This window comes from Galleria mellonella, unplaced genomic scaffold (genome assembly GCF_026898425.1).
Source record: "Galleria mellonella isolate WM207_F2 unplaced genomic scaffold, CSIRO_AGI_GalMel_v1 utg182, whole genome shotgun sequence".
Lineage (NCBI taxonomy): Eukaryota > Metazoa > Arthropoda > Insecta > Lepidoptera > Pyralidae > Galleria > Galleria mellonella.
Genome location: NW_026442023.1, coordinates 1,981,304 through 1,997,303, shown reverse-complemented (window position 1 = coordinate 1,997,303; position 16,000 = coordinate 1,981,304). Strand labels below are relative to the sequence as shown.

The 16,000-nt window shown below is 30.9% G+C and overlaps 1 protein-coding gene across 2 annotated transcripts in view; it reads left to right on the top strand.

Moving 5' to 3' along the window:
• LOC113512995 (arylalkylamine N-acetyltransferase 1-like) overlaps positions 1 to 16,000 on the top strand; it is a 52,402-nt gene that overhangs the window by 18,160 nt on the left and 18,242 nt on the right. The window contains exon 1 of one of the 2 annotated variants that reach the window (XM_052893626.1): positions 1,672 to 1,899. The exons of the other annotated variant lie outside the window; for it this stretch is intronic. Coding sequence (XP_052749586.1) covers positions 1,813 to 1,899 — 87 coding nt within the window. The 5' untranslated portion in view covers positions 1,672 to 1,812. Of the gene's footprint in view, positions 1 to 1,671; positions 1,900 to 16,000 lie in introns of those variants that run through there. 2 annotated transcript variants of the gene reach the window in all.

Below are 16,000 nucleotides of genomic sequence, written 5' to 3'. Positions count from 1 at the left end.
ATTTTACACACATATTTGCTCCTGTAATTTGTAAGATAAGTCTACGACATACTTTATATATTTAAATTAAACTTATTCATTAATTAAGTGGCAAATAAACAGGCATCGAGTATGTCTCGTCAAAACCTGCCAACCAATTTTAATGAAAACACAATTTAGCTGTCTGTTTTCTTAATTTTAGATTTCAATTTCGTGTTTTTATATTTACCAAAATCAGTCCAGTATTTTTACTTAACTTTTCTTTCGTCAAAAATCCTACTATAAATATCCAAAAGAACGATATTTTAACATTTTTAATATCTTTAAACTTACATATAATATACACCATATTATATGTAATTTTTATATGAAATTAGTGTTTTGTTCGGCCCCAAAATTACAGAAAACAATTTCATGGTAGGCCCTCTGTTTTATTGGTTTATGCTAGCAGAGTATACGTTAATGATGATAAATAAGTAAAGATAAAGTCAGATCAGTTAACCTATCGTGATGAATTGACCAAGAATTAGACTAGTTCCGATAGTTAAATTAGTTGAAAAATATAACCAGCATATAATATATTGTATTGTAAAATCTTTATTGTTCATAACTCAGATTAAAACTGGTAAATGATTTAATATACAATGGCGGACTTATCCCATAAAGGGATTTCTTACAGTCAACCTTTGAGAAGCTGAAAGAAAACTGTAGAATATATAAGGGTAATAACCGTACAATTAAAGATAAACTAAATAATACCCAGTAAAAAATTGAATATATAATACAATAAAAACAGCTGTATACACCTTCATATGTAAATAATAAAAGTATATGAATAATAATATAACATTAATACATAAATAAATAAAAACTTACACACATAAATACATATATATATACATACATACACACACACATACATATACATATATACACTCATACATACACATACATATATACATAACAAATACATATATTCACAATTGGCTCAATGAAGAGGGATTTTCAGAATAAAATTTTATGATACCTGCTTTAAAAGACTTCAGCGATTGTATATATATATATGTCGTCGTCTATACTAAACCGATTTGGATAATTCTTTTTAGAATATGTATTCTTTCTGACTTGTTTGTGACTATTGAAGCCACCATTTTTTTTTTGCGAAGCATAATATAGAAGCATTTATTGTTAAGCAAAATCTTTAAACACATGATCTAAATCAAGTGATTGTCTTTACAATTTATGCCACTTTTTACATAGCAAAATAAGAGCAAAATGTACCACGATGTTTAATTATTTGAGTTCAATCTTCATCGCGACCTAGTGGTCTACTAACCCGACACAAAACTTCGATAGTCTTCAGTTTGATACTAGGCAATATTATCATAATTGTAAGAATACCGATAAACCACTGTGCTAATTAGTCTATGTCTAACATATTCCGAGATATCCAATATACGAGACGCAAAGAGCTAAACCGCTACACCACTAAGGCCATCAGAAAAAAAAAAAGATGTTCAGAGTATGAATGCACAAAAAATGAAATATTTCAGTTTGCATGAGTACTTATTCAAAATAGTAATTGAAACTAGAGCACGCTCACTGGCTCCATAGGCGAATAATGAAAGGAATAGGAGCGCGGGGGCGCGTACGTATCTCCGTGCACACAGCTTTTATATAAAATGAAGCGAGCTATTTCGCAACCATTCAAACTTGGAATCTCGTTGCGATCCCATCGAGGAACGCGGGAGAGCCTTTTGCGAACACATCAGAGTTTACGCGCGAAAAGTGACAGATCTAATTGTTTCTTAATTTCAACTTTTTTTTTACAATATGGCTGTTACTAGTGGAAGGAATGTAGTGAATTTGAAGGAGAAAGGACATTTCGAGCACGAAAATGCAAGGATTGATAAGTATACGGTAAGGAATGTTTAAACAACACAATAAATAATTAATTCAATAAAGAATTTTTACAATGATGATAAATAAATGCAAGATCCCTTTCCTTACAAGTTAATTAATTGAATAAGAACTTGAACACATTATATTGTAATTGATGTCAAAATTTGTCATAATAATGAGTAACTCTTGAGTAACTATAATAAATAAATATAATGTGACATGAAGTAATTAAGCCATAAATTATTTTACTACCTCTAAGTTGGTATTAATTAAACACGACCGTGTTATTAATAATTACAGCAAAAAATTCCGAAATATATTAAGTTTAGGTACTCATTAATCAAAAAATATTGCATAGATAAAAAAATATCAATAGCATTAATTATTTTTGCTCTTAAAAATAATAAGTTACTGATAAATCTGTTTCAGAGAAATACATATAACTAAAGAATATTCAATTACGTATATATTTTAATTTAGTCTAAGTACTTACTGAAAACTTTTTAAGATACAATATAAGAAAGTATTTACGTGTTTAAACAATCATAAAAACAATACAACAACAAACAACAGCGTCCAAGCTCGAAAAAATATGAATATATTTCTATTATATAATCTGTATTCGATTATATTTTTACTATCAGGGCTACTATTTTACTTCTTTGTCATCTTCGTAGTATTAAAAAAAACACACTTTCTATCCTAATACTATTAAATAAGTACCCACATTAATATATAGAAATAACAAATATTTACTTATTATCCCATGTCACGCTGTAAATTCACGCTGATTCCTGAAATCGGTCGACTGATTCTAACAGGATTTTGTAAATGTGTATTGTTTCCTCCTATTTCAATATCATCATCACATCAGCTGTTAAGTGTCCTTTGCTGAACACAGGCCAACGCATGGGCAGTTTTGCCAGTAGTTGCCACGCTTGGCAAATGGTTTGGCAACCGCAGTTAAGCTTTAAGTTAAGTAAAAAAAGAGTCCACTATTCTTATACCATCACCTATAAAGCTTTACAATCACCATAGATATTCCACTGTTTTTTCTGAAAACTAGCTGCCATCTCTGATTTCGTACTGGTGTACTATTTTTTTTACATTTCCGTACGATTCTTTTAACATTTTCTTTCATACAAATCTCAACCTGACAACTACAAACTCAACAAAAAAAATCGCTTAATAGGTGCAGTCGTTCTGAAGTGATACGTTGTCATACATTTTACAATTGATTTTTATTTACATCGATATTGGCATGTCGCTTGATATTATACATTTTTCACAACGGTATTAGTTGATAAAAGTCTCTGACTACCCCATTGAAGATTATTGTTGTGATTATATAATAATAATTTTCGTCATTTGTGCATTTTATTAATATTTTTTATTAATTAATTAACATGTTCTAATTTAATTCCATTTATTAATGTTCCTCAAACACAAAGCATGCTATGTTTGACTCTAAATGTAAGAACAATTAGACCTGATCTATTAGTGTTTTGTATTGAAATATTTCGCTGTATCTTATGTTGGCGATCCTATAAATAAATAAATATCATTTATTTATTTTCATTTTAATGTCTAACGATTAAAGAAATAATTTTCTGATTTCGTATCTTTTTACCCCAATAATTATTAAAGTAAGCCCGCTAGAACTCGTTCTTTTATTTACAAATTTCAAACTTAAATATTCTACTGATAATGTTATTTCATTAAAAATATATGAATAATAAATGAGTAAATATATGATAGGTCGACAGTTATCGTTGTGTAAAAAGGTGTATCTTTGATTAATATGGATAGACGCAATTTAATGACTATACTGTAAAAGATGATTTAAAGCTGTAATTGAACAGAGACAATGAAGATAACAATCGCTTGACTCCGTACGCTGACTGTCAATGTAGATATGATTAATCATGTAGGTATCTATCCAAACGAGCACAAAAAACAAGACTGATTGTTATAGTCGATCAATTAGTGTTATGTTAACAGGTGTAAATGCCAAGTGTAAGGACACTGGTACATAAGTATACTTACATTATGTACTTTTGATATTTTTAAGATTATGAGAAAATTTTTAGAAACACTAGGACTAGGGAAACAAAAATTTATCAGTGTAAAAAACTGAATACTCGTCAAAACCTGGTTAAGCTACTTGGCTAATATGATAATAGTAGGCTTCAATTCTCCTCTGCCCTTTGAGTTGACTATATCGAGACTCATGGCCAGCAGTGGAACGTTAATAAAATGTTACAGGTATAATACAGACTGTGAGTAAAATAGATTTTTTTTTATAAATAGGCAAAAAATAACGGGGTCGATTCTGAAGCATGACCCTAATGGCTTTCAGAAAACTATATGAAAGTAAAATTTTTTTAAGGACCACTTAAAAATGCTTGGATTATAAAGTTTCGACTAATCCATCCCACCCAAAATGCCAAAGGTGTATTAAAAATATCAAAAGATCTTTTTAAATTAAATTCCACTTAATATAAGTAACTGGAATCGTTAAAATGTTACCACATTATTATTAGCTTTCACATCTTTTCCCATTATTATTGCAAAAACAATGCGAATTACATACCGTATATGCTTTCTTTTACATAACTGTCGTATAAAGGAGAGTTACGTGGACGTCTTTATAAGTACCTAAAATCTGATGAATATGTAAATGGATATTTCTTTCATATTATCACATTAAAAGTTTGGGATCCAATATCGTAACATATAAAAGTCCCGTGTCGCGATATTTATTCACACTTAACTCCATTCACTCTAATCCCCTAAATCGCTCAACCGATTTCAATAAAACTTTGTCAGCGTGTATTGTTAGCTCCAACTTTAGAGATAGGATAGTTTTTCAATCAATCAGGTCTTCTTGCCCGCCTTGTTGTGTAGGCGGGCGAGGTAGGGGCCTCGGGGTAAACCCCTCTACCCCTGCTGCATCTCCGGAGGCAACTACCTCCAGGTCGCTGGGTTCTTGAGCCGGCATACACTGGTGGTCTGTGTATGCCGGCGTGGTGTCTTCTTTGTTGTAGTGGCCTCTTCTTCGTTCTTAATATATATGTATATATATATATATATATTTTTTTTTTTTATCCAGATAAGAAAAAAAATATCCCGGTAGATGGCGGTAGGAGAAAAACGAAGTTTGCGGGGTCAGCTTTTTTATATAAATACATAAACAACTTCTTACAGTTATGATTTTACTACATTGAAATTACAAAATTAAATTAGGTATTATTATAAAATGTGTTATTTATATGTAAATAAAATACGTGACCAAACGAGGTGTGTTTCGCAAAATTCGAAACAATGTATTCTTGATATGGTAACAGATAGGATATGAGGTACTAGGCTACATTAATAGTCACAAGCTCCAGGCAAAGTCCTTGACATAAGGATGTAGGAATTTAGTTCCGTTTACAAATATAACAATGTTTCCGTGAAACGTTTATTTTCTTCTCTCCTCTGTTTGTTTACGTACGTAATTTAAAATTTTGTTCCGCAAAAACCGGACTTCAATCTTGATAAAACCGACACCAATACCCTTTAGATAAAAAACAATAATCAAAATCGGTCTATAGGTTCATACTTGTACAAAGATATCTTATATACTTTATATTGATTTTATTAGTACAATGCACAGCCATTTACTCTCCCTATTTAGCGTATTCGTTACGCTAAACAACGAGAGTAGACTAGTAGAGAATGCCATCAGGCATTAAAACCGCCCTGTAGGCATATGTAATGTGTATAAATATATACATTTATATAATTTGCCAGTAGTTGCCACGTTTGACAGGCAGGTTGGCAACCGCAGTTAAGCTTTGAGAGATGAAATTTAAGAGAGACGCTGCTGCCCATTTCTCGACCATTAATGTCGCCTCTTACGACACCCACAGAAAAGGAAGGGGTGGCTTATTCTATAATTAATAACTAACGTAAGTTACGATTTTAAATTGTCTATGATAAAGCGCTTAGTTATCTCAATACCTACCGACCGACGTTTAAAACCACAATATATAATTACCTTATCTTACTTATATCATTAAGTTGTAACTAGACTACGTCTGTATATGGAATATGTTAAAAAAAACTACATAGATTTTAAATAGGAGTCATAGAAGCCAAAACAATAATTTGATCTGTCTATCTGTATGTTTCGGCATCACACAAAAACTACTACACTAAATTGAATACAATTTCCACTGTTGTATTTCTGAAGATCTAACTTAAAATCAATAATCAATCAATAAATATGTTGATACTCGATACGCGATCTGGAAGTGATCTATTCAATTGATTTTCCTACTTCTGAAATCCACATGTATGAAGTAGCGAGCAAAAAACTAGTGCACAATAAATATCTAGATAGATTGTATATGTATTTTTTAAACGCCGTTCCGATTAGCAATCGATATGCTTTGTTTTATGTAATAATTAGGACCAGTTTAAAGTAATTAAACAGTCGTGACGTGTATTAATTATTTTTTCGTGTTTTGTACAAATATGCAACAATACGTTATTATCGAATAAAAAATGGGTACGCTAGGATGTCAGAAAAAAATAGTTATACGCACGCAAAATTGCAGGTAGAGCTAGATTTATAATTTTTTTGTACAAAATTATATTTATTACCTTAGTTGGGTAATTAAATGAGTATGTATACAATAGATACTGCACACATACATATTTATTAATTTAATAATATATATTTAATACTTTATTATTTGTAATAATATATCAAACATTTATGACCTTGACTATAAGTTTTTATATGACGGACATCGTGTTTTTTTTATTTTTTTTATTTAAGATAGATTACATTCCAGTTTTAATTATGATTATCAATGATTATAAATGTACAAATAAAAACATAAATCGAAACATTAGCTAACAGAATAACTGTCCCAACAGCGATGATGATTTTAGAAGTTAAAACTTTAAAAATTCCAAAATGTTAAAATTTCAGTTTATTATTACGAGTAAATTACTTTAAATTAATGTTTTTTGAAGTCTATAACTCCCTAGTGGTCGCATTTTTTCTTACTCTGAATTTGAACTAGACTTTCCAATTATTGAATACTGTAAATATATATACCATTTTATATTTGTTATGAGTGGGTATACTGATTGTGGCATTCAATTTGATGTCAATATTTTTGATATAGTCCAGTATCTTGAAAGAAGTCATGCTCACTACAATGTCCAGACTGAAGGCGGCGTGGTAATCCGGGTTATTGAGCTATAATATGGTTGAACACAACGATGGCTGGCTTATTCGTCATACTCGTGAATGTTTTTTTACGAACTGGTCTAATCAAGAATACTGCAATTTATTGTAGTTTTTAAGTATATATGAAGTTTGTGATATATATTGTCTTTTTTGTAAACTCAACTTTGTTTGAAAATAGCAATAACTGAGTTTCTTACCCGTTCTTCTCAACTGAAATTGAATTTGGAACTGAACCGTAAATAGTTTACTTGAATAAAATACATGCAAATTTGAGCTCAATCAATCAATGTAATCTCATTAAACAAATAACACAAGATATAGTTTTAATAGTAATTCAGTGGTTTTTTTATGTTGACAACAGAGCTACATACCGTGGGGAATTAGTTTTATTGATAAATTGCCTATTTAAATTTTAAATTAAATACAATTTTATTGATTTTAATTCAACTATTTAATTTACAAAACAAGACATAAAATCAGTGATCTACTTAAGTATTAATAAACAACTATAAAAGATGCGACCAACCAGCACTATCGGACTATAATTAGTTGCAAAATATTATTCCTATCATGTTACAATAATAATGAGTTACGAAAATTTTCTTAAAAAAGTCGTGCATTAGAGAAGGTTAAAAACGCAACTATAAAGACATCCGATGTACCTTTTATAATTCTACAAATGCAACGTTTATTTAACGACTGATGATATCGGTTTAACATACGCTTCCAACGGTCGCGGATTCGATACCCGCACAATATAAAAAATTCTATTCGTGAGACTCTCCAGCTGTCTTTTATGTATAATATGTATCATCATCATCATATCAGTCTATAACTGTCTACTGTTGAACATAAGCCTCTCCCTTAAAGGTTTTGCCAGTAGTTGCCACGCTTGGCAAGTGGATTGACAACCACAGTTAGGCTTTGGAGATGTTTTAAAAGGAACGCTGCTGCCCATCCCTCGCATTCCCTTAGTCGCCTCTTACGACAGCCACGAGAAAGAAAGGGGTGGCCTATTCTATGCCGGGACTACACGACCAATATATATGTATTAATGAAAAAAAAAAAATCCATCAATTGTAAATTTCCATAGTTCTAGCTCTGCTTAGTTTAGAACTAGAGAGCGCTGAATAAAAGGTTCAAAAATATTCCTTTATTTAATGTTAAGGTTAAAAAGATTATACTTAATATAAGATACGCAGATAATACTCCGAAGGCTCAGTGAGAGGACCTCGTTCACGTTCAATACCAAGGTTTTAAGTTCGATGATCGCCTTTCGCTATAACGGCCTTGCAAGTAACAAAATTAACATACAATGACGTTTTATACTGACACATATTTTATGCGTTTTATTTTTATACCGGTTAGTTTATTAATTCAATATAAAATACGTAGCTGTATTTAAGCAGACTAAGTAAAATTAATTCATATAAAAAATCAGAAATATTCGATTCGTTTGTACATTGTGTATGTGTTTGTTTATGTATGTACTTATTACATTACACATTTATTACATTTATTATTATTTAGTATATATATATATATATATACTAAATAATAATATATTTCAAAATATTTCAAAATACAATAGGTGCTATGCAATTTTGTATTTTTTTTTTACATACATCTATCACGCCTGTCTCCCATTAGGGTAGACAAAAACAATGAATTTTTTTTTTTGTTGATTGTCAAAACAAAAAGTAGATCAAACATATAAGACACTAAGAGAATAACAACTTAGTTCCAAATTTAATAAAGCTTTTGACATAAGATACATAATACGTTACTTGTAAATATTTTACGTTGGAAATGCAGACGTATACTAACACTCTAATTTTATAATTATATATCCTATTTATTTGACAAATGTGAAAATTTGTAAGAATGGATGGATATTTGTCACTCTTTCACGCAAAAACTACTGAACGATAATTGAATTATAATTTGGATCGAGTAAGTTACAATCTGTTCTAGCACACAGGTTACTTTATAAGTTTTAGTTTAGTAAACTCCGCGGGCGAAACCGCGAAATATAGCTATATCCATATAGTAAAATTTTATTAAGTAGCAACATATAAATTGTATAAAATAATAACAAGTTTCTACTCTATGAATACAGAATGCGGGCTGGTGCGGGGATCGATCCTGCAACTATCAGAATAGTTGTAATGTGTTCAACTAGTACACCACCAAGGTTGACATATTATTTAATTATTGTAATTGATAATTTACATAATAAATATTCAATTAGGTAGGTAGGTACGCAAAATGTATCCATTACAAATTCATTCAGAATTCAAAGCGTACTATACGATTTTTATCAAGGCCAATTAAATATATAATAGATTTGCATTTATATTCGACATATCTATCTATATTTACACCAATCCCTTACAAGGTTTTTTTTATGGGTGACAATGGTATGGCAACCCCGCCTGCGTTAACGGGATACGCTGACGGAGCATCAGTGAAGGGTGATAGATGAGAATGAAAACAGGCCAGTTAGCCCATTATGATGAATGCATCAGGAATTAACCATGTAGTTTCCAGGGAGAACCGTGAGGAGGCCGCCCTGGTTGGGTATATTGCTAGCAATGGAATTCTCAGCCTCTATTACTAACAATCCCTTTCCTCCCCCCTTACAAGGTTAGGTATAGAGAACGAAATAGCCAAAATTATTCTTTCTTACTCTTCCATCTCGTTTTCTGCATGCACCTGACTTTTTAATAACATAATGGGGCAAACGAACATGTAGCTCACCTAATAGTAGATGATTACCGCTGCCCATAGGCACTCACAATATTGTGAGTGCCTATGGTGGGCCTTTTAGGAAGAAATATGCTTTTTTCTTGAAGGTTTCAATATTGTGCACTCTTGGGCTCATCTCAAAGGCTCTTAAGTCATCTCTCAAATAACATACTTAATAATCTATCCGATCACAATAAGTAAAATTCTCTTTTACCTGTGACTTCATTCGCGTAACTGAAATGTATATATATGAATAATTAGAATAAATAATCGAATAGTATTTGCCAAATTTTATGATGATCAGTAGAGTCCTTAAAGCACCAACAAGTAACAAATAAATAGATAAACAAACAAACTCACTTTCACGTTTACAATATTCGTAATGATAAGAAAAGTTTGTGAAGAGATCTCGCAATAATTTTAGATTTTATTTAACAGAAATATTTAAACGGATTTACACGGATGTAAACCCTGTTAATTACAAAAGAATCATCTAAATCGATCTTCATCAATTTTACAATTATATGTTATTGTGTTTAAGAAAAAAATCACTTAAGGAACATACAAATAATACTAAAAAGAAAACAATTAAGAATCTCTTCCTTTATAATGTTTTACCAAGAAATTTTAAAATTAAATCGATTCTAGCTTTTATTTATATATAAAACCAAAAAAAGAAACCAGCTTATTAAAACCAGTAATTACATTTTTAAAATAAAGATTAAAATATAATTTACTGTCAATTTCACATGAAGGTATCTCAATAATTTAAGAAGTCAAACTCGAAGTTCAAATATCCTTTTAAGTTTAATCAACTAAAGCTTAGATCCAATTTAAACATTCTCTTTAATCACTCCGCTTTCGAGAATGTCATTTCACGAGAGAAAAGGAGTAGGAAACTCTTGACGAGAGATCTTTGTACATTTACGTTGAAGCAGGCACTCGTAATTTTAATTATTTTACACTAGCTTTTGCCCACTGTTTCATACGCTTGTTATTCAGAATTAGGAAAACCAAGTGAATATCTTCTAAATGGCGTAAAAAGATGCAACATACACCATATTTTAAGTTAAACCTTCAAGAATCACAACTGTGAAAACTACAACTAATTTGGTACAGTAGTTTTGAAGTGATGCCCGAACAAACATACAGAAAGATAGACAGATATTTATAATATATTAGTATGGATTCAAATCTTATTAATATAATAAAATTGTAACTAGACAATATCTGTACATGAGAGATTTTTAAGAATAATTAAAAGGTGAGGTCTTAATAAGATCAATAGATAAAATAATATTTTTTCACAAATTTTATCTGGCTTTATGTATGTTTGTTCTTGCAATCATTGCACCATAACTGCACCAAATTGGATGCGATTTTTACAGTTATATGTTTGAAAGTATTACTTTAAATCTAGTGTATTTTTTATCTCATCCAGAAATGGTTTATTTCATTAACTTTCCTACTTCTAAAGTCAACGCGTACAAATAAGCAGATAAAAATCTAATTTTAAAATAAATATTAAATTTGATAGGAATATCTCTTTATTTATGATTTTTTTTTATACGACTTAGAATGGCAAACAAGCTGACGGCCCATCTGATGGAAAGTGGTAATCGTCGCCTATAGACATGAGCAGTACTACGAACATAACAGAGTATACTGTTTCGCCCATGATAACCCCCATGCGGTGCCATTCCTGAGGACTTGGGTGTTATTCCTCTGTACCCTGTAAATTCATGCCATATCCCACCCTTCAAACCGAAACACAACCATGCAAACACAACTGCTTAACGGTAGAAACACGAATGGGACAGAGCTACCCAAGCAATCGACTTTTGTAAAATGTCTCCCTCTGATATGTTTTTGCCGAGTATATAAAAACGGATTTTATATGTATCATTTAATCAAACTAGTCTACAGGTACTACCAATGGTGATCGACTACTTCCTATTCCTAGTAATGAATGTTATGTCCTTTATATGGTTAGTTAAGGCATTGTTTTAGTTATTGATTTCCTGAATCCTTGCTTTATCGAATGTTTAAACGTCATATAATAATACAGAGTCCATAAATAATGGATATGTTACAGTATCTAGGACAAATAACTTATGTACCTAAGATAGATATATTTATTACTGTTATATTGTTTATCATATAAGTTAATCAAATAAGTATATTATATATTAACTATTGTGTAAAAGATATATACAAAATTATCTTTATGTCTAATATAATCGCCTATATTTATACTACGTTTTATTCAGGATGGATAGAGAAAAAAAATTATATCAAGAAGCCTTTACTTCTTGGTATGTTTTACTATATCTCTTGCTATCCTTTTAGTTTTTCAATTGAGTACTTTTTAACTTTATCTATGACAAACATAAAGTTTTTATTTCTTTTTATAATTTTAATTTACAATAAATAATGAATCTGTGTATCAAATTTAAAAAAAAATCATTTAGTGATAACAATTGCGAGCCAAACCAAATCAGATGAATTCTGATGAAACGTAACGGTTACTTGTAACAATCTTTCATATTTTTTTTGTATGTCTAGTGATATGTTTGTAATTGGAGTCCTCAGACTAACAGGCAGACAGTAGTGTAGGTACCTACATACTCATATTTCTGAGATAAGATCAGGCAACATAATATAGCAACTAATATTATCTATTAGGCGGGAAAGAAGTGTTTGTAATTAGATTGATAATCCCTATTGCTAGCAATATAATAGGTCCACCTCCTGAAGTTCACCTATAAAAACTATCGTCATAAATTCCTAGTGAATTCGCCACATTGGATCAAGTAACTTGAATTCATCCTTATTGGGTGCACAATTATATATATATATATATATATTTGATTATTGAATCGTCATACTGAAGAACTGGTCAATCATCGAATGTTATCGAAAATCACACGTATTTATTTATGTATTTATTAGTTATAAAATTTTATATATATATATTTATTTATTTCTATATATATATATATATATATATATGTATATAGTGTATTTATCACCCATTCAATACATCTACTATTTATATAGTACTAATTATTATATACTACTAAGCCTTTCCTACCAAACAGAACAACCATGCATACATTTCCTAACTGAAATTTCTTGGAATAATACCGACGTAAATAGCTAGTAGTAGATATCTTATGAATTTCTGCATACATAAAACATTTACTCGTGATTAAAGAACATAATATTGCTTGTTTCCGTTGTATTGCGTATTATACGTAATTATATGAAATTCCATATAATATTACCTATGAGTAATAAATTGAACTTATAAGAAAATAAAATATTTAAAAGTTAAAGATAGTATTTTTTTAATATATGATAATGGAATAGTAACCCCGCCTGCGCTAACGGCGCATTCTCACCATAATATTTGTTCTAGCCAATAATTAATATTGTTTAAACGCAAATAAATAATTATTCCTCAAGCGTGGCTATTTATGATAAATCCTGTATTCTACAACACATAAACTCGATTAACGGTGATAACCAGCCAACTCGGGTATGATAATTTAAAGCTATTAATTTGCATTGTTCATTTGTGACGCATAAACCGTATCTACTATCAGAAACCAGACACGAAGTTATACAATAACTAGCTGTTTCCCGCGGCTTTATTCGCATGAGTCAGTACATAAGCTATATGTTAAATTAGGAATATATATATAATAATATAGCATATACATCATAACCTTCAAGAAAAGTGCATATTCCTTTTTAAAAGGCCGATAGCACAATTGCAATGCCTCTGGTGTTTTGCGTGATCATGGGTGGCGGTTGTCACTTACCATCAGGTAAGCCGCACGCTCGTTTGCTCCCTGTGTTATAAAAAAAGGATATAACCTCCCCATGTACCAATCTTCATTTTAGCGTGACTGAGTGACAGTTATCGAAACACCTTTTACCAGAGGGAGACTTTGTACAAAAGTCGATTGCTTAGGTACCTCTGTCCCATTCGTGTTTCTACCGTGAAGCAGTTGTGTTTGCATGGCTGTGTTTCGGTATGAAGGGTGGGATATGGCGTGAATTTACAGGGTACAGAGGTATAACATCTGAGTCCTCAGGAATGGTAACGCATGGGAGGTATCATGGGCGAAACAGTATACTCTGTTATGTCCATGGCACCGTTCATGTCTATAGGCGACGGTTACCACATTCCATCAGGTGGGCCGTCAACTTGTTTGCCATTCTACGTTGTATAAAAAAAAAAAAACCTTTACAAACTTTCATATTTATATTTTTATTGCCGGGATAAATCCAAAAGTTTTAATTGTCTAAAAATTTAAAATAATATTCCCTTCTTATGGTGGAGGCCTATTTTTAACAGAGGACAGTTAACGGCTGATATGGTATGCTATGTTAAATAAATATTTAACAAACAATAAAATTAATTGAGTGGTATTTAAAAGGCATCCTTATGTCCGAGTAGACATATTTATAATTATTACACGAACAAAATATGGCAGTCGTGATTAAATATACATTTAATGGAATTGAAATCAATCTGCAATACTAACAGATACTTGTAGAAACGGATTCGATATTTACATAAGTACATAAATTGATACCAATAGGTATCAATATATAGGTAGTAATTTATAAGCTACTAACTTTTTGTACTATTTTAAGAGTAGAATTTATTACAATTGAAGGTTTTTGTTTAAAAAAAAATCAATTTTTTTTAATGGATAATAATGGAATGGTAACCCCACCCACGCTATCGGTATACACCGGCGGGGCACCAGTGAAGGATGATAGGTGAGGATGAAGTAGGTCAGTTAGCCCATCGTGACGACTCCAACAAGAATTGTTCACGATGGTTTTCAGGGGGAACCACGTGGAAGTCGACCTAATAAGGCATATTGCTAGCAATGGGGCTGTCAAACTCTATTGCTAACAATCCCTTTCCCCCCAAAGCAAATATTTGAATATTGAATAAATCAATATAGGAAATCAATAGGTTAAAAGAAAAAACATAGTATGGATTAAAAGAATCATGAACAATAGGTTCAAACTTGACTAAGAAAATCGCGTAATATTACATAAAATTCTTACTAATATCATAAATATAAAAGATAGTTTGTTCGTTTGATAGTTGATAGTGCCTTAACGGCTTAACCAATCAGTAAAGAGGTTTCTTCAGGATCGCAACGCACGCGTAATACCTCTGGTATTACAGGTGTTCATAGGCTACGGTAACCACTTACCATCAGGTGGGTCGTATGCTTGTTTGCCACCTCAGTGGTATAAAAAAAAGTATGAACTTTGGTGTACACGTATTATATGGGATGGAGAATAGTATAGTTAGTTTTTAATTGAGGTCAGTAAACATATCTCACGACATATGTTTATAACTTATAAGTCAGGAATAAATATTTATAAAAAATATTATATCAGCCTTTAATTGTCCACTGCTGAACATGAGCCTCCCCCTTGGGGGATTTTGCCAGTAGTTGCCACGCTTGGCAGGTGGATTAACAACCGCAGTTAGGCTTTGTAGATGTTTTAAAAGGGACGCTGCTGCCCTTAAGTCGCCCTCCGTTAGTCGTCTCTTACAACACCCAAAGGAAGGGGTGGCCTATTCTATGCCTGGACCATACGGAACGAAATAAAAAAAAATAACATTATCTAATCTATGTTCTGAACCATTGTTCTGAAATGAAGACGTTCTCAATTCTTGTATATTTTTGTGTCACACACATGTTTTTTTTCTTTTCAATGTCCTCTACCCAAAGGTTGTTTGAAAGACATTGCTTAGCGATAAGGCCGCCTTTTGTATCACTTTCCATTAAAATTAAATGTATTTATTATTTTATAAATGGTGAAATAAAGTGTAAATTAAATAAATAAATAACATAATTAATTGTCAACTCGTTTACGATTTTGATAATTAATATTATATTAATTTTATTATGATTGAATACTGTATATTTCGTGTAGCTAAATCTTATGTTAATTATTATTTTATTAATAAATGCTTTAATTACTCAGTGTTGGAATTTTTTTTTTATGCAACACATTTTTAATGTGGGTACCTACTAATACTGGTATAATTTTATATTATCTGTGGCGTAGATAACATTA